This window comes from Silurus meridionalis, chromosome 6 (genome assembly GCF_014805685.1).
Source record: "Silurus meridionalis isolate SWU-2019-XX chromosome 6, ASM1480568v1, whole genome shotgun sequence".
In the NCBI taxonomy this organism is placed as follows: Eukaryota; Metazoa; Chordata; class Actinopteri; order Siluriformes; family Siluridae; genus Silurus; species Silurus meridionalis.
The window spans coordinates 29,360,378-29,380,529 of NC_060889.1; the positions used below are offsets into that span (position 1 = coordinate 29,360,378).

General features: G+C 39.2%; 1 protein-coding gene and 1 long non-coding RNA gene across 3 annotated transcripts in view; both read right to left on the bottom strand.

Annotated features, from left to right (window-relative positions):
- LOC124387347 (obscurin-like) overlaps positions 1-20,152 on the bottom strand; it is a 402,170-nt gene that overhangs the window by 350,789 nt on the left and 31,229 nt on the right. The window contains exon 12 of the mRNA XM_046851649.1: positions 10,481-10,816. Coding sequence (XP_046707605.1) covers positions 10,481-10,816 — 336 coding nt within the window. The remainder of the gene's footprint in view (positions 1-10,480; positions 10,817-20,152) is intronic.
- Positions 4-2,914, bottom strand: LOC124387385. Of its 2 annotated transcripts, none has more exons than XR_006926151.1 (3): positions 2,831-2,914; positions 260-370; positions 4-73 (listed from the first exon to the last, which is right to left on the bottom strand). It is a non-coding gene; the product is annotated as an uncharacterized LOC124387385 (long non-coding RNA). The 2 variants fall into 2 exon arrangements; XR_006926150.1 differs by lacking the exon at positions 2,831-2,914 and adding an exon at positions 545-1,032.

The window sequence follows — 20,152 nt, forward strand, 5'->3', positions numbered from 1 at the left end:
TGAACTCCATTCTGTCCATGTAATGACTGACAGAGTGACAGAGCAGTAGGGTGTGTTAAAGCCTAAATAATTCCTGTGTAACCATTTAAACACACACACACACACACACACACACACACACACACACACACACACACACACACACACACAAGAGTTTAGTTTCTGTTCCTGTTTTAAGAGTTATATGGCGAAAGCTATAATTTTTCATTTTGCTATGATCATCATAAATGTCCATTATATGCTCACTGTCCACTTTTACCTGCTTTAACATACAGCAATCCAATCAGCCAATCACGTAGCAGCAGCACAATGCATAAACCTCTGCAGTAACTTGCTTCAGAAAGCTGCTGGAATTTTCACACACAATAGTCTATATAGATTACACAAGCAGAAGAAAAAGGTTTGTTGATGAGAGAGGTGAGAGGAGAATGGACAGACTGGATCAAGCTGATAAACTCCTCAATCAGGACATTCAGACTGCAGATGAACAACTTTATACACCACAACTCACTCAAATAAAGACACAAAGAGAACATTTACTCACAGAACATCACAGCAAGTGGAATGAACTCTGTCCTGTCCCTTTAATGACTGACTGAGTGACAGAGCAGTAGTGTGTGTTAAAGCCATACCACTTCTTGTGTTTGTACAAAGAGAGAGAGAGAGAGAGAGAGAGAGAGAGAGAGAGAGAGAGAGAGAGAGGTGCATACACACACAGAGAGAATGTATTTGTTTCCTGTTTTAAGATTCACATTGCATATGCTATAATGCAGCAATTAAGGCATCAATCCGATTAACCAATTATATGGCAGCAACACAATGCATAAGTAATTAGTATTTTACAGCAACACAATGCAGTAATTTGTATTTTAGAAATCTCCTGGACATTTTATACACAGCAGTCTTAGTTTACACACACACACACACACACACAGAGAGAGAGACACGAAACTCCTTGTTGATTATAGAGGTCAGAGGAGAATGGCCTGGCTGGACTGAGCTGACAGGAAGTCTACTACTTCTTCTTTTTACTGGGTCTCCCATTAGGGGTCGCCACAGCGGATCATCAGTCTCCATACCCCCCGGTCGTCTACATCTGCAAACCCAATTACCTGCATGTCTTCCCTCACCATATCCATACACCCCCCCTTGGCCTTCCTCTTTTGCTCCTTCCTGGTGGCTCCATCCTCAGCATTCTCCTACTGATATACCCCATGTCCCTCCTTTGCACATGTCCAAACCATCTCAATCCCGCCTCCCTCAACTTGTCTCCAAAACAACTCCTTGATCTTCACCCACTCCACCCTGCCTGCACTCTTTTCTTCACTTCTGTAACACACTCTTCATTGCTTTGCACTGTTTACCCCAGATACCTGAACTCCTCCAAGTCTTCTCCCTGCAACCACACCACTCCACTGCCCTCCCTCTCATTCATATACATGTACTCTGTCTTACACCTACAGACTTTTATTCCCCTTTTTCCAGCACGTACCTCCACCTCTCCTGGCTTCTCTCCACCTGCTCCCTACTCTCACCACAAATCACAATATCATCCGCAATCATCATAGTCCATGGAGACTTATCTCTGACCTCGTCTGTACACCTGCAAACAGAAAAGGGCTCAGAGATGATCCTTGATGCAATCAAACCTTCACACATCATCCAACCTTCTCTCTCATTTTCCTTATTCATTAGCTGCACAAAAAGCAAAAGTTAACAAGCTAAAAGGTAGTGGTAACTTTTGCATGACCACCTTAACACCGCCTGCAGATCTTCACAGCTAAATTTGCAGCATTACATTTAAATAGAACAAACCACACCACATACTGCCATTTTGCCTGCTCAGGGTGTTAACAGGAACAAATACACTGCAGTTATTACTTTCCCTTTAAACAGAGAGGTAGATACTGATTAGTAATACATCTAACCATGTCTTCTTTTGAATTCTATGCAGTTTCAGTTACCTTTCCAATCAATCTCTTATATCAGTATCCTTATCTACCGCCTACAGGTTCTCTTGGAGACTTTATCAACCATGTTACAAAAACTTCTTCCGCCTTAGACATATTTCTAAGCTAAGGAACATATTGTCTGTATCTGATGCAGAGAAGCTCATCCATGAGTTCATGACCTTCAGAATAGACTATTATAATGCATTACTAGGTGGATGTCCTGCATCATTAATAAACAAGCTTCAGTTTTTTCCAGAATGCAGCAGTCAGAGTTCTTACAAGGTCGAGAAAATATGATCATATAACCCCAATCTTCTCATCCCTTTACTGACTACCTGATAAGTTTTCAAATCAACTACAAACATCGACTAAAAACACTAAATGGTTTGGCTCCCATGTTTCTCTCCAGTCTTCTAACATGCTACAATCAGTCACGTTACCTGAGATCTCAAAACTCTTCACTTCTAGTAGTTCCTAGAATACCAAAGTCTACTAAAAGTGGTAGAGCATTTTTTTTTACATTTAGCTCCCAAACTCTGGAACAGTCTTCCTGACAGTGTTCTGGGCTCAGACACACTTTCCCAGTTTAAGTGCAGATTAAAAACGTATCTTTTTAACAAAGTCTACACATAACACATGTCACATATAATAATCTTGTGCTCCAGAACATCTGATCACATGCACATTATCAACTTGTGCTTGTTAATATCATGAACAGCAGCTAGGCTAATTTCTTTCCACTGATTCTCTTTCTTTACCCATCCCTAGGCATCCTGAAGTTGCTCCAGCCCCAGTCGCATCCCACCTTATAAAAATTATGGACCTTTAAGGAAGTAGATGCCGACCCCGCAAACATCCCGAACCATCTAGAAACGTACCAGCACCAGTTGGCTTCTACTTCATGTGGAGTTTGGACCCTGGTCCTCCTGGAGTGTTTAAAGGCTCTGGCATGGAGAAGCTGGTGTTGGATCTGTAATGATCGCAAATGTTGAGCTATTTTATGATTTGCTCAGTAGCTCCTAATTTTATAACCATAAATGACTGTATAAAACTGTAGAAAGAACACTAATTATAATCTTACATTCCAGTGCTCATGTTAGTCCTCTCTCTCCAGTGTTCTGTATTGTTGCAAGATTTATAATTTAGTCTTTAAATCACCCAAATGAGGATGGGTTCCCCTTCTGTTTCCTCTCAAGGTTTTTTCCTCATAATGTCTAAGGGAGTTTTTTCTTGCTACAGTTGCAGTGGCTGCTCATCAGGGATAAACACACATCATTCACCTCAACTGTTAAATTCTGTAAAGCTGCTTTGGGACAATGTCTGTTGTGAAAAGCGCTATGGAACTAGACTTGACTTGACTTGAACATTATTACAGATAAACAGAAAAGTCTAGTATTGATGAAGAAAAATAGTCATTTTGATTTCAACAATAATAAAAATAATAAGCTGAATTTTTTTGTCTCCAACTGGCTTTAAAAGAGCTCAGTGAGAGTCAGTGGATTTATCTGTACCCAGCATATAAACAGTTAACAAAGAGTTAAAAGTTAGTTGTTGCTTTTGCAGGTCCACTTTTACACCTCCTGCAGCAGCATTAAAATAGAACAAACCACATCCTGAACTGGTCTCTGCTCTCAGGCCTCTAACACTGACACTGACCTGTGTGTGTACAGGACTAATGACAAGTGTTTGTTTATTTCTCTTCTTTAGTAAAAGTACAAAAAACATCCAGTCATTTTCTTTTAATAAACGATGAAATGATCACGAGCAATCCTCATGGAAAAGCAGATAACAGCAGGACACAGGAGATCAGGTACAGATTCCAACAATACAGATTCATTTACACTCATTAGTATATTTAAATCATCTGAATACTGCAGATGTTGAACTATAACATTTACTGACAGTTACATAGAGTTACACCTCAAACCAAACCTGTCACATAACACATATGGATCCACTGATCCACTTGAGCAGGTTTGCTGAAGTTCGCACAATGTCCTAATCACACAATTAACTCATCACTCAGGATATTTAAACTGCAGATAAACAACTTTATACTCCAACACACACTTTAATAAAGGCAGAAAGAACATTTACTCACAGAACAGCACAGTGAGTGGACTGAACTCCATCCTGTCCCTCTAACGACTGACTGAGTGGAGGTGTGTGTTAACGCCTTACCATTTCCTGTGACTTCAAAGTCTCTCACACACACACACACACACACACACACACACACACACACACACACACGCACTCTTTTTGTGTTTTTACCTAAAAGCTGACAGACTGCAAAAGCTATTCAGAGACGGGTTAAAATCAATTGAATTTAAAAATCACATATGTACTATGTTACACTGCAGCCAAAACATCTACATGTACATTATAAATAACATATAGAAATGCTTTCACTGTGCTGCTGCTGGTTGCTGAATTTGTGGCACAGCTATTTGCAGTAAAAAAAAAAGAAAGAAAAAATAAATAGTTAAAAAGTATAAACAGTATATATATGGAGGTATTTTCCTGCTACAGCATTTCTGTGGAAGAAATAAAGGATGGTACTTACTGCAGACACCTACCTAAATATCTTCCTTAAAAGTGTAGACTGTCTTGAGTACTGCATTGTGTTGCTAGCAGGGTTTAACACTGAAAGCTTGTATTTCACTTTATTAGTATGCTGTTAGGAAAAATGTTATTAGTTATAAATGAAGCACTATCAAATATTTAAAACTGTTATACAACAAAAATCAGCTTATATACAGGTAGTCGTCAACTTACTACATATGCGACTTACGACCGTTCGACTTTATGACCACAATCGCTGGCTGCGGCGCGCACCGGCTTCCGGCATCATTTCACAGTATTGTACATATAGCCTACTCAACTTACGACCAAATCGTGTTACGACCTGTCGGTCCCGATCGTGGTCGTAAGTCGACGACTACCTGTGTGTGTGTATATATATATATATATATATATATATATATATATATATATATATATATATATATATATATATATATATATATATATATATATATAAACTGCTACAAAAATGTTTTACAGAAATGTATATTTGAAAATATATTTGAATCAGTTGTGTTGAAATCTATTACAGTGTGGATAAGGTTAGGATTGAAATTATACATTAGTTACCACTAGAGGGAGACAAATCTAGTTTTACTTTTTAATCACTGGCCACCTAATATTGAATATTACTAGTCTGGCTATTCTCCTCTGACCTCTTTCATCAACATTTTGCATAACTATGAAACTGAATCCAGCCAAACATTGTTTATTATTTCTGCTGTACTGAACAGTTCAGCTCTTTCCACTATTATGGATCAAATGGTTCCCAGCTGTTCCTTTCCATGACCCAACTGGAAGTCCAGATACTGTATAAGCAACCGTACAATTGCATATGTGGTAGAAAGATTGTTAAGGAATTCCTCCAGTTATATTTGTTCAGCCTCCCTGTTTGGATTCCTGGTGTTGGGCTCCACACAACAAGAAGTATCTGAGTGAAGAACTTCTCCAGTCAGTAGAGCCTCTTAAGCAGGTTCTACTCTCTGGGAATGTTAAAGTGATTAGGGCAAGGAAACCAGTTGGTGGGGTGGTTGATCATTAAAAACTTCAGAATAACTTCCAGGGAATGAATTTCATGTATTAACACACATCCAGTGAAATCCTGATGTTGTGTCTCTCTGGAATGGTGAGATGCTGATGCAAGCAAGTTCCCAGAAAAAGCCACCAGGTATCATTAGGTTTAGATCAAAGCAGTTTGGTTTAACAGCAGAGCATTTTAAGGAAAAAACAAACAACAAACACAAACTCAGAGTTTTCCATCTATCAGTTTGATCTCTGTAGCTTCATCAGTGTAGACAGACACATGGATCACTGCAGAATGAGACAATAATACATTTCTCCTGATATTGATATTAATGATGGTACAAATTATTCAACAGTTTGGATCAATATTACAGACTACAGCAGCAAATCAGTAGATTATTCATCTTGTTAGTATTTTTCTTGTTTATAATTTACTATGACATAATTGACCAAGTAGAATGAGATGAGAAAAAGTTGTGTAGATACAAAAATAACATGTATGTAGGTTTTTGTTTATCTGCATATGTAAATAATTATTGTAATGTTTTTGTTATTGTCTTTGTAACTGCCTTTTCTACAGAATGCACCTTTAAATATGTTTTTCACTTCATGGTGTGTGGATCGTCTTTAAAGCTTTATAAATGTGATGAGTTTTACCTTCATGTTCTGATGCAGTTCTGAGTAAACAGTATCATCACCCACACTGGTCTTTTCTACTCGGGAGCAAAAAACAAATCATTAATTTACTGAAAATTACAGATCATCTACAGCACTGTTGAATTCTCAAATCTGATTGGACAGGAGGTGTTTTAAACCACATTTTTGTATGTTATTGGTTTTATATTAACAATTTGCTCACATGAACTTGCAAGAACAGGAGTTTTCAAATGTTTATATTTTATGAAGCTGCATTTTCCTATTAATGTAGAGAGAAGAAAAAGAGAGGCCTAAACAATAACTGTTTATAGCTGCAATACTGAAAGTGAGAACAGGAAACAACTTGCTCTGTATAATTTCCCTCTGTGTAATTTCACTATAGGTAATAGAAAAAATGGCCTATCATTTGATAAACAATTAAAACTTGACGTAGCAAATACTGTCTGTGTTATAAAGAGAATAAAACACTTGCTATTATATAAAAATAAAATCTCTACATTACACTATTCTGTTGGTGACTTTTTCTTTGTAGCAGCACCAAACAGAGTGTTTTATTACATCATTACATAAAACAATAACAGTGTGCAGGTGATCAATAATACAGAACAAATGTTCTTTATTTATCTTTACCTTGTGCTTTCTTCTCTTTTTTCATGGGTTTTATTTGAATCTCAGCGTAAGTCACATCATTCATGCCGAGTTCAGCATCAGCACCTGCAGTAGCAGAGAACAAAACCATCTCAATGATCTTCAGCAGTATAATACATGACTGAATGTGATTACTTTCTTACATGAAAATTGTCATAAAAACACTACCATTGTTCTTCTTTGCCTTCTTTTTCTTCATGACCTGTGCGTAAGTGTCACTGCTTCCAGCTGCAGCTTCATCTGAACACAGTGCAGTGTGTTAATCACTACAAGATACTGCTTTACTTTACTACTACACTGTAAAGAGTAAATCAATACTTAATGCAGGAGAAAAAGTCTGAAATGAAATAAAGCTACCTGTTCCACTCGTATCTGCCTGATCCACAGCGGCATAAAGGTGTTCATTTCCTACAGAAATCAGAGCAAAATCTCTAAATATAATATCTGAAATGTTCATGAAGCTAAATTACAGTAACAGTAAGTATTTTAATGAACAGATGCAGAAATAATCAGTTACTGAGACAGAATCTGACCAGTCTGAAGTGGTTTGTGTCCTGACTGAGATTTCTGATTGGATTTCTGCTGTTTTTCTATAAAGAGAGAGAGAGAGAGAGAGAGAGAGAGAGAGAGAGAGAGAGAGAGAGAGAGAGATTATAGATCTGAAGAGGATGTACAGTAAATAATAACACTTTACATTACACAGAAATACAACAAAAGATTAAATAAACAGTAGAAACAGGAACAAGTATAAATTGTGGATAATTCTAATAACAAAGATAAAACTGCATATACTACAGTAAAATCATATTTTACAACTTATTACCTTTCTTCATTTTGTAGAACCACAGCAGAATCACCAAAACAATGAACAAAAAGACCAAAATCAGTCCAACAGTCACTCCTACTGATCCACCACTGGGTGAAGAATCTAAGACGGAAAAAACAGAGTGTAAAATCTCTTAAACACTGCACATATAAACTGCATTATAAATAAATACTGATTGGATAAATATAGATTACATTTCTCACGTCTGACTGAGATCCAGCTTCTCGGTGACTCTCCTCTCTCTGGGTGTTTACAGTGGTAGAAACCTTCATCTGACTTTGAGATGATCATCTCTCCTGTAGTCTGGTTCTGGACGACTGATCCATCTTTATAGAAATCAGCTCGAAGGTTTGAGGGATTTGTGTTACGATATAAACAGTGTAGAGTCAGAGGATGTCCCTCAGTCACAGGATGAACAGAACTCTCCAGGATCACATCACCATCTAGAACAGAGAAAATCACATGTGCATCATAAGCCAATTTTATCAGTATTCAATCTGTATCTAATTGAACATGAACATCTTCTAATAAAGTTATTAGGACAATTTGTGACTAGGATTGGAGAAGTCCCTGATGGTGCTTTTTGCTCTGTACAGATATCTACTTTAGTGAAGAAGCTCAGTGTCACACTAAACTAATACTAACATCTGATGTGCTTTTTCAGACTAGTGGATGTTGTACTAATGAACAGATGACAGGAAATGTAAGTGATCTGGAAATATTTCATAATTAATGATGAAAATAAAGCAGACTGTAAACTGTGTTGTGTGAAAATATCAAGAGGAGAAGCTGCAGCATCTTCTACAATACATGTAACTTAACAAAACACATGATGCTGTTTAAATCTAATGTTTAATAGAGTGTGTGAGGCGACACTACTGAGTGTGTAGAGCAGTATCAGTGAACATGCAAGAATGAAGGAGTGAAGAGTGTGTGCAGAGAAACAGTCACAGATGACAGCACTGAGCTCTATGCTCTTCCTCTCCACTCCATCATCTACATCTTTACTTATGAGTGAAGGTGAAACACACTGCACTATTTTTAATGATGAAGCTCATTGATATCAAACAGGTTTCCACCTTGCACTCTACATTACAGACACAATTTAAATATTATAACATTAAACATAAATAAATTAGTGGCAGTAATCACCATAAACAGAGAGAAATCAAATGTTCTCTGATGTCCCTAATTGATTATCAGTAATTGATTAATTTTATTATCATTATCAGTGTGAGTATGTAAGTGAACTTGTAGTCAGTTTGGAAAAGAATTACACAATAATATTTACTGATTAATGTAAAGAAAAAAAAATCTTCTTGAACAGTTTGTTGAATTGTAAAATACTGATGTTCTGAATATTCTGTAATGAAACATTTCTCATTCTTTTCAACAGTAAACACAATACATGAAGACTCACCATGAACTGTGATGTTAACAGGATTACTGTTTTCTCCAGATTCAGACTCACACCAGTAAACTCCAGTGTAGGATGTGGAGAGGAAGCTGATGTTACATGTAGATCCTGTAACTGATCCCCACTGTGAACAATCTAACACTCCTTCACTGTCTGTGTATCGTCTCACTGTCCATCCAGTAGAGTTACTCTGGTCCTCACAGCTCAGTGAGAGAGAGTCACGAGTAAAGTGTTGAGTTCTGCTGGGACTGATGATCAGAGACACTGGAGGAGATTCACCTTAAACACAGAAGAAACACAAAATATATATATACAAATTGTAATGCAATGAGGATACGTGTGTGTGTGTGTGTGTGTGTGTGTGTGTGTGTGTGTGTGTGTGTGTGTTCAGAATGATGTCTATTTTTTGATCATCAAAATCACAGTCCACAACATGAGACAAAACACACACACATGTTTAAAATGGAATAATCATCATCATAAAAGCTGCAAAACACCAAATGTTAAATATAAAGAACAAAATCAAATCTGTGAAAGAAAAAGAATAAACACTGATCAGCATAACATTATGACCACCACATTATTGTGTTGGTTCTTCTTTTGCTGCTAAAACAGTCTTGACCCATCGATCATTAACAGCATGAACTTTTTCAGCAGTTTCGAGATACAGGAGCTCGTTTGTTGGATCGGACCACACGGACCAGCCTTCACTCCTCACGTGCATCGATGAGCCTCAACCGCCCACGACCCTGTCGCCGGTTCACCACTGTTCCTTCCTTGGAGCACTTTTGATAGATACTGACCACTGCAGACCAGGAACATCTCACAAGAGCTGCAGTTTTGAGATGCTCTGACCCAGTCGTCTAGACGTCACAATTTGTCAGACTCATTCTAATCCTTACGCTTGCCCATTTTTCCTGCTTCTAACATCAACTTTGAGGACAAAATGTTCACTTGCTGCCTTATAAATAAATCCACCCACTAACAGGTGCCATGATGAAGAGATCATCAGTGTTCTTCACTTCACCACTCATAATATCATAATGTCAAAATTATGCCTGTATATATTGTATATTTATATATTGTATGGTGTATATTTATTTCTCTTATACTTTTTTAAACAAATCTATCAGTACATTTAGACAGAAGATAAAACAGAGGATATTATTATAAACAGTGTTTAAGGTAAAAATAGGAATAGATACACATGATCAGGGATCACATCAGCTCAGAATTGTTGCGCAAGGTGAAATTGTACTTGTGTCATTTAACCACCTCATATACATTAACAGATCAATAATAAATATATTTCTTCTCATACATATATATTTATTTCTCTGATGCTATTTAAAAAGAGTTAATTGTCCTCACCAGAGATCCATAGAGGCTGTGGATTGCTGTACAGTGTATGAAAGCCTGGTTCTCCTCTCTCTCCTCTACACACATAAACTCCTGTGTGATGAAGAGCAGAAGGACTGAGAGTGTAGGAGCCTCCAGATCCTCTGCTGCTGTCTGAGAGAAGCTCCACATACATGATAAAGCCATGAGTATTTTGTGTTGCAGTTACACCGTCTCTGTAGGGAACAACTGTGTACCAGCTGAATGTCCAGTCTGTAGAGGAGTCTGTAACCTCACAGCTTAGAGTCACTGAGTCTCCTTCAGTCAGCCAGTTCTGTGGAGATACACTCAGTACTGGATGTGGTCTCTCTGTTACACAGGAAATACAAAGTTTTTACTCAGCAGACTCTTTGTTATTTGTTGTGGCTCCTTTAAGAGCAGAGCGGCATTCTGGGAACAGTCTGCCGCCAGATTTTTCATGAGTACTGCATGTGTGCAGGACCGATGATTATTATTTCTGTTGATTATTTAAATATCTTCTGATTAGCAAGTAACACTGATGCCAGTAGAATAAAGCATGAGCAGTGGAACGTGACCTGTCTGTGTTTTGGCTGATTTCTGCTGTAACTCGTGTTCAGGGAACGATCCCTTGACTCAACGCGTTACCAGTTACACACACTTTTATAAATAAAACTTTAAAGCTATAAAGATGAATCTTATTAAACTTTGTTACAAAGCGCTGATACAAAACTTCACCATAACAACTGCATGTTTTTTTTTTTTTTTAATATATATATATGTATATATAAGTGCAGAATTTGATCAGAATCCAGAATTTAAATTATGTGATTTGTTATTAAAATAATTTCTGCATTTCTCTGTTTCCATACAGACATAAACATGTTTATAAGAGATTATGACTGTGTTCATTAAGTTTGGGGTGGTTTATTTATTGATGAATAATACCTGCTCTTCAAGAATATTAACAACATTATAAAGGAACAGGGAATTGAAATGATTATGAAATATTTGTTATTTTAAATTTTATACAACATAAAACCTGTTAAAGTTTTAAATCATCACATACCTTTTACTGTAATCTGAACAGGTTCACTGAGCTGTGTGTAGTTGTAGTAGTTATTGTAGTACGCATGGTATTTGAAGTAGATTCTTGTGAGTGCACGACACTGGTACTCTGTTTCTCCTGCATTATTGACTGTCACTTTTAATGAGTTTGCTGGTTTTTGCTGTATTTGCTGATTAATATAATAATAAAAAAACTCCCATCCAGTCTCCTGCAGCTCACAGCTCAGAGTGACGGTGTCTCCAGTGTAGCTGGAGCTCTGAGGATTCACTCTCACAGTCAATTTGGGTTTAGCTGTTAGAATGAAATGATGAAGGTGTCAGAGCTGATTTTCACATTAGTGATACTATGTTTACATGTGGTCTAGTGGTTAAGATGCAGCGCTCTCACCGCTGTGACCCGGGTTCGATTCCCGGTCAGGGAACCATCCCCAGCCACTCTCAGTGCCGGTCCCAAACCCGGATAAATTGGGGAGGTTTGCGTTAGGAAGGGCATCCAGCGTAAAAACATGTGCCAAATCAAAACGTGCGGATGATCCGCTGTGGCGACCCTAACGGGAGAAGCCGAAAGAAAGTTTATTTGCTACAAATGCTTGATTTTTGACCACTAGGGGTCGCTAAATAATTTCTAGAGGTCGCCTAGTGCACTTTTTTTTTCCAATTAATGAATATGATTATATGATTTATAACAGCACAATATATAAATGAATTCTGAATATTTCTAAAATAATTCATACAAAAAATATTAATGTGGAGACGTTTTGCAGCGTATTACAGACGTAGCTCTAAAATGAAGCAACAAAGAGATAATATGGCATAAATATTTATAAAAATAAATGCGCTAAAATCAAAACAAGGACTTATTTGGACAGTAATTTTGAATTCAGTTTTATTGAAGCAATGTACAAGGTGAGATTGTATAGTGTGTGATCTGTATCCAATCTTAAGCCATACATTTTCAGAGTCCACATTATATAACGTTTAACTAATAAATAAGGGCTTAATTCAGTCAGGAATCCAAGAAAAGACGCAAAACATGCATATCTCAAAATAAGCAAATAGTTATTATGTAATGGTTATTGTTTTGTTTTAAATTATGTATGTTTATGGTTTTTATAACAAAACAAAACAAAAAAATAATATGACTAATCTTCTGATTAAATGAAATTATGTTCTTGTTAATAGATTTTAATTTGCTCCTCTTTTTTTGTTCAGCAGTTAAAAAGCAGAGCCTGAATAGAAAAATCTGTCCTTGTGAAGACTTATGTTGTTACATGCTTTTAAGGTAATAAGTGAAATGGACAGATGTGTTTGATATTTACATTAACATTAAAATCTGCTCTTTTTTTAATTGATTTGTTATATGTTTTTCTATCAGAGTATGAGAGTAGTTAAATATGTTTTAATGTTAAAACAGGGGTCAACAGTCTTCACAGTGGAAGAGCCGAACATCTCAGCAAAAACCATGTTCATAATTTTTTTTTACTGTTGCAGCATTGTGAATTGACAATTCATCCCCAGGGCCACACCTCAATAACAAGTTCCAAAGGACATTTGGTAAAATGTGTGAAATGTGGCGTGTGAATTTAGAACCTTTTCAAAACCATCTCATATAAGATAAGATAAACCTTTATTCGTCCCACAGTGGGGAAATTTCTATGTTACAGCAGCAAGACAAAGAAATAAAAATAAATGCGCTAAAATCAAAACAAGGACTTATTTGGACAGTAATTTTGAATTCAGTTTTATTGAAGCAATGTACAAGGTGAGATTGTATAGTGTGTGATCTGTATCCAATCTTAAGCCATACATTTTCAGAGTCCACATTATATAACGTTTAACTAATAAATAAGGGCTTAATTCAGTCAGGAATCCAAGAAAAGACGCAAAACATGCATATCTCAAAATAAGCAAATAGTTATTATGTAATGGTTATTGTTTTGTTTTAAATTATGTATGTTTATGGTTTTTATAACAAAACAAAACAAAAAAATAATATGACTAATCTTCTGATTAAATGAAATTATGTTCTTGTTAATAGATTTTAATTTGCTCCTCTTTTTTTGTTCAGCAGTTAAAAAGCAGAGCCTGAATAGAAAAATCTGTCCTTGTGAAGACTTATGTTGTTACATGCTTTTAAGGTAATAAGTGAAATGGACAGATGTGTTTGATATTTACATTAACATTAAAATCTGCTCTTTTTTTAATTGATTTGTTATATGTTTTTCTATCAGAGTATGAGAGTAGTTAAATATGTTTTAATGTTAAAACAGGGGTCAACAGTCTTCACAGTGGAAGAGCCGAACATCTCAGCAAAAACCATGTTCATAATTTTTTTTTACTGTTGCAGCATTGTGAATTGACAATTCATCCCCAGGGGCCACACCCTCAATAACAAGTTCCAAAGGACATTTGGTAAAATGTGTGAAATGTGGCGTGTGAATTTAGAACCTTTTCAAAACCATCTCATATAAGATAAGATAAGATAAGATAAACCTTTATTCGTCCCACAGTGGGGAAATTTCTATGTTACAGCAGCAAGACAAAGAAATAAAAATAGATGCAAATATATATAAAAAAGAAGAATATACAAAAAAATAAAAAACAGAAATAAAAATAAATAATAATAACAATAATAATAATAACAAAGAAATAAAAATAAATGCAAATATCTAAAAATAATATACATATACTACAATACCAGTATATATACAGTACAATGTAATAATACGAATAGGAGAAAAAAAACAAAAGTACGCTTTTTAAGTCGTTTTGAGGTAGTATTGCACGTAAATTGCACGTAATATTGCACATAATATTGTACCTGATTTGTTTAATAATATTTCACACAGATAAAGTTATTGCACATCTTAAAAAGTAATAGCAGTGTTGTATGTTGGTGACTGGTTTTACTGGGAACAGCTTTGGTTGTATAGTCTAATAGCAGCAGGGAGAAAAGACCTTCTGTATCGCTCCTTCAGACACTTGGGATGTATTAGTCTGTTACTAAAAGAGCTGCTCAGCGATGTAACGGTTTCATACAGGGGGTGGGAGGCTTTCTCCAGCAATGATGATAGTTTTGTTACCATCCTCCTTTCTCCCACCTCCTGTACAGTGTCCAGGGGAATCCCCAGGACAGAGCTGGCCTTCCTGATCAGCTTGTCTAGTCTCTTCCTGTCTGCAGTAGATATGCTGCTGCCCCAGCAGACCACTCCATAGAATATGGCTGAGGCCACCACAGAGTCAAAAAAGGTCTTCAGTAGCTCTCCCTGTACTCCAAAAGACCTTAGTCTCCTCAGCAGAAAGAGTCTGCTCTGCCCTTTCTTGTAGATTGCCTCAGTGTTGTCTGTCCAGTCCAGTTTGTTGTTTAGGTGAACACCCAGGTATTTGTAAGAGTCCACTCTCACAATGTCCTTTCCTGAATGTTCACTGGTGATAGAATTTGTTTGTTCCTACGGAAATCCACCACCAGTTCTTTCGTTTTCCCCGCATTTATCTGGAGGCAGCTCCGTTGGCACCAGTCCACAAAGTTCTTTATAAGTCTTCTGTACTCTCTGTCATCATCATTCGTGATCAGACCGACGATGGCAGAGTCATCAGAGAACTTCTGTAAGTGACAGGTTTCTGAGCTGAACATGAAGTCTGCAGTGTAGATGGTGAAGAGAAACGGGCAGAACCGTTCCCTGGGCTCCAGTATTGCAGACAATCATGTCAGACTCACAGTCACGAGTCCTCACATACTGTGGTCGGCCTGTGAGATAGTCCAGTGTCCAGGCAGACAGATGATGGTCTACTCCCATGTACACCATCTTATCCCTCAGGAGCGCAGGTTGGATGGTGTTGAAAGCACTAGAGAAGTCAAAAAACATGACTCTCACAGTGCTCCCAGCCTTTTCCAGGTGTGAAATAGCCCGATTTAGGAGGAAGATGACTGCGTCTTCCACTCCAATGCCAGGTTGGTAGGCAAACTGAACTGGATCCATTGATGGGCTCACCAGAGGTCGGAGATGAGTGAGCACTAGCCTCTCCAATGTCTTCATCAGATGCGAGGTCAGCGCTACTGGTCGATAGTCTCCGAAGTCTTTTGGGCGCGGCGTCTTTGGTACAGGCACCACGCAGGATGTTTTCCATATCTGTGGCACCTTTCCCAGCTTCAGGCTCAGGTCAAACATGTACAGCAGTATGCCGCACAGCTGGTCAGCACAGGTCTTAAGTAGCCTGGAGCTGATGCCGTCTGGGCCTGCAGCCTTCCTCGCTTTGATCTTCCTGAGCTCCATTCTCACCTGGGCTTCTGTAAGGGGCAGTGTGTATTGGCTGGAGTGTTGACTGGAGGGAATCGGCAGGGGTGGGAAGTTAGGTGTGTTGTGTATTGTCTGTGAGCTGATAGCAGTGCAGAGAGAGGTGGGGCTGGAGCTGCTTGCTGTGGAAGCAGAGAGGGGGGATTGCAGCAGGTGGGACTGGATGGGGGCAGGAGAGGGTAGCTGATCAAATCTGTTAAAGAATAGATTGAGATCATTCACCCACTTCTGGTCACCCACAGCCTGAGAGCTTGGCTCCTTGTGACCAGTGATGGTTTTGAGCCCCTTCCATACACCGCTGACATTGTTCTGCTGCAGCTGATCCTCCATCTTCCTCCTGTAGCATGCTTTTCCTTCCCTGATCTTCTTCCTCAGTTCTCTCTGGACAGTTTTCAGCTCTTCCTTGTTTCCTGATTTAAAAACCCTCTTCTTCTCTTTAAGGAGAGTCTTTATATCAGGGTTTATCCATGGTTTGTTGTTGGGAAAACACCGTACAGTCCTGGTGGGTACAGTATTCTCCACACAGAAGTTAATGTAGTCCGTAATACAATCTGTTAGACTGTCAATATCCTCCCCATGTGGACTGCACAATTCCTCCCACATAGTTGTTTCAAAACAGTCTTTCAGAGCCTCATCGGTCTCATCAGACCATGTCGTCACTGTGCGGAGGTAGCTGGTTGCCTGCATACAAGGGGTTTGTACACAGGTAGGAGATGAACCAGGTTGTGATCCGATCTTCCCAAGGGGGAGGTGATGAAGCATAGGCCTCCTTTGAGTTTGCATAAAATAAGTCCAGTGTTTTATTGTCTCTGGTGTGGCATGAAACATACTGGGTGAATGTGGGCAGAGTGGAGGATGGAGGGGCATGATTAAAATCTCCAGAGATAATGAGAAGGGCATTTGGGCTCTGTGTTAACAGTCTGTTAACAACAGAATGCAGGACTTCGCATGCCGATTCACCGTCAGCAGAGGGGGGAATATACGCAGCTATCGCGATAACATGCGAGAATTCCCTCGGCAGATAGTACGGCCTCATGCTAGCGGCTAACAGCTCAATGTCCTTACAGCAGATCTGTTCTTTAATAGTGATGTGTCCAGATTTACACCATCTATTATTCACAAACACTGCCAGTCCTCCTCCCTTTCTCTTACCGCTCTCCATCGTTCTGTCTGCGCGCAGTAAATCAAATCCATCCAGAGCCACGGTCGTGTCCGTGTTAGCTTGGTTAGCCATGACTCCGTGAACAGCATGATGCTACACTCCCGGAATTCCCTCTGATGCCGGGTAAGAGCCGCTAGCTCGTCCATCTTGTTGGGTAAATATCTTACATTTCCCATAACGAAGGACGGGAGAGTTGGTCTGTAACGTCTCCTTTTATTCCGACACACAGCTCCAGCACGGTTCCCCCGTCTTCTCCTTCTTAGCTCGCGGGGAATATCCGGTTTTTCTCCTAGTAGCATCGGCATGTTGCGGAATGCTAACAGCTGATCACTGGTGTAAACAATAGGACCGTGGCTATGAACAGAGTTTCCAGACGCGACTGTGAACAAAGTCCAAAGAAGCAGGAAAAGTAGAGCAAACTCGGTGGCTTTGTTTATGTCCATTGTGCAGTTTCCAAAATTACGCGCATACACTTAAAAAGAAAAAACACAAAGTGCCGGAACACTATAAAATAAATAAAAAAAGCACAAACTTTACGGGAGCTGCTGCAACAGGCTGCCACTTGGGCGGCGCCTAATGTATCGTGTATTACACAGTAAGAGACAATACATCAATGTCTAATTGCTAATTTGTATAATATCTCAAAAAAATTTACTGACACACCTGATACAGTCAATGTAACAGCATCACTGAGGTGTGAGGAACGTGAGCCTCCACTCTCTCTTCCTTTACAGGTGTATTTACCTGTGTGTGTCACTTCAACACTACTGATTGTGTACATCTGTACACTACTGACAGGACTGAGTGAAGCATCTTTATACCAGCTATCTCACATCTCAGAGTGACAGTGTCTCCACTGAACACCTGTTTATCAGGATTTATAGATGCCACTGGTTTGGGTTTTACTGTGGGGTAAAACCACACCTCGCACTGTTACACCTTCTTACAGATAAAGCCACAAACGACAAACTAACAAATATAAACTTATTTTGAGATTTGTAAATATGTCTCCTAAACCTGTTGAAAAACAAAAGGAATATCATGAAATACCTTTTGCTTTAATGGTGACAGAATAACTGAGTCTTGTGTAGACGTAGTCGTAGTTGTTATGTTTGTTGTAGATTTTCTTGCTTGCACGACACTGATATACTGTTTCTCCTGCAATATCAACTTTCACACTGAGTGTGTTGGTATATCTGGGTTCATTCCTCTCAAGCTGTGAATTTCTGTACCAGAAAAACTCCCATCCAGTCTCCTGCAGATCACAGCTCAAAGTGATGGTGTTGAAAGCACTAGAGAAGTCAAAAACATGACTCTCACAGTGCTCCCAGCCTTTCCAGGTGTGAAATAGCCCGATTTAGGAGGAAGATGACTGCGTCTTCCACTCCAATGCCAGGTTGGTAGGCAAACTGAACTGGATCCATTGATGGGCTCACCAGAGGTCGGAGATGAGTGAGCACTAGCCTCCAATGTCTTCATCAGATGCGAGGTCAGCGCTACTGGTCGATAGTCTCAAGTCTTTTGGGCGCGGCGTCTTTGGTACAGGCACCACGCAGGATGTTTTCCATATCTGTGGCACCTTTCCCAGCTTCAGGCTCAGGTCAAACATGTACAGCAGTATGCCGCACAGCTGGTCAGCACAGGTCTTAAGTAGCCTGGAGCTGATGCCGCCTGGGCCTGCAGCCTTCCTCGCTTTGATCTTCCTGAGCTCCATTCTCACCTGGGCTTCTGTAAGGGGCAGTGTGTATTGGCTGGAGTGTTGACTGGAGGAATCGGCAGGGGTGGGAAGTTAGGTGTGTTGTGTATTGTCTGTGAGCTGATAGCAGTGCAGAGAGAGGTGGGGCTGGAGCTGCTTGCTGTGGAAGCAGAGAGGGGGGATTGCAGCAGGGGGGACTGGATGGGGGCAGGAGAGGGTAGCTGATCAAATCTGTTAAAGAATAGATTGAGATCATTCACCCACTTCTGGTCACCCACAGCCTGAGAGCTTGGCTCCTTGTGACCAGTGATGGTTTTGAGCCCCTTCCATACACCGCTGACATTGTTCTGCTGCAGCTGATCCTCCATCTTCCTCCTGTAGCATGCTTTTCCTTCCCTGATCTTCTTCCTCAGTTCTCTCTGGACAGTTTTCAGCTCTTCCTTGTTTCCTGATTTAAACACCCTCTTCTTCTCTTTAAGGAGAGTCTTTATATCAGGGTTTATCCATGGTTTGTTGTTGGTGCGGGCTGTAAATGTGATCAGCTGTGTGGGGGTATAAATATGATCAGCTGTGCGGGGTGTAAATATGATCAGCTGTGTGGGGGTGTACAGTGCCCTCCACAATTATTGGCACCCCTGTTTAAGATGTGGTCGTGGACTTCTAAAAATTCTCCTTTTTTTTAAAACAACATAGAACCCAAATGCAAAAAAAGAGAAAAATCCAACCTTTTATTTAAGTACATTACTTTGGTGGTAAAAAAATCACACATTTAGAAAAAGAAAAAAAAACTTGAAATCATGTGTGCCACAATTATTGGCACCCCTGATGTTAATACTTTGTACATCCTCCTTTTGCCAACAAGACAGCACTTAATCTCCTCCTATAACATTTCACAAGATTGGAGAACACAGAGAGAGGGATTTTTGACCATTCTTCTTTGCACAATCTTTCTAGATCATCCAGTGTCCTGGGTCCTCTTATGCACTCTTCTTTAGCTCGCCCACAGGTTTTCGATTGGGTTGAGGTCTGGGGACTGAGATGGCCATGGGAGGACCTTGAGTTTGTGACTGCTGAACCACTTTTGTGTAGATTTTGCCACATGTTTTGGATCATTATCCTGCTGAAAGACCCAATGACGACCCATCTTCAGCTTTCTGGCAGAGGCCATCAGGTTTTATTTAAAATATCCTGGTACTTCAAAGCGTTCATAATGCCATGCACCCTAACAAGGTTCCCAGGGCCTTTGGAAGAGAAACAGGCCCACAGCATCACAGATCCTCCACCATACTTCACGGTGGGCATGAGGTGCTTTTCGGCATACTCATCTTTTGTTTTACGCCAGACCCACTTAGAGTGTTTGTTGCCAAAAGCTCAATCTTAGTCTCATCTGACCAAAGCACACGATCCCAGTTGAAGTCCCAGTACCGCTTAGCAAACTCCAGACGTTTACGTTTGTGAGTGTTAGT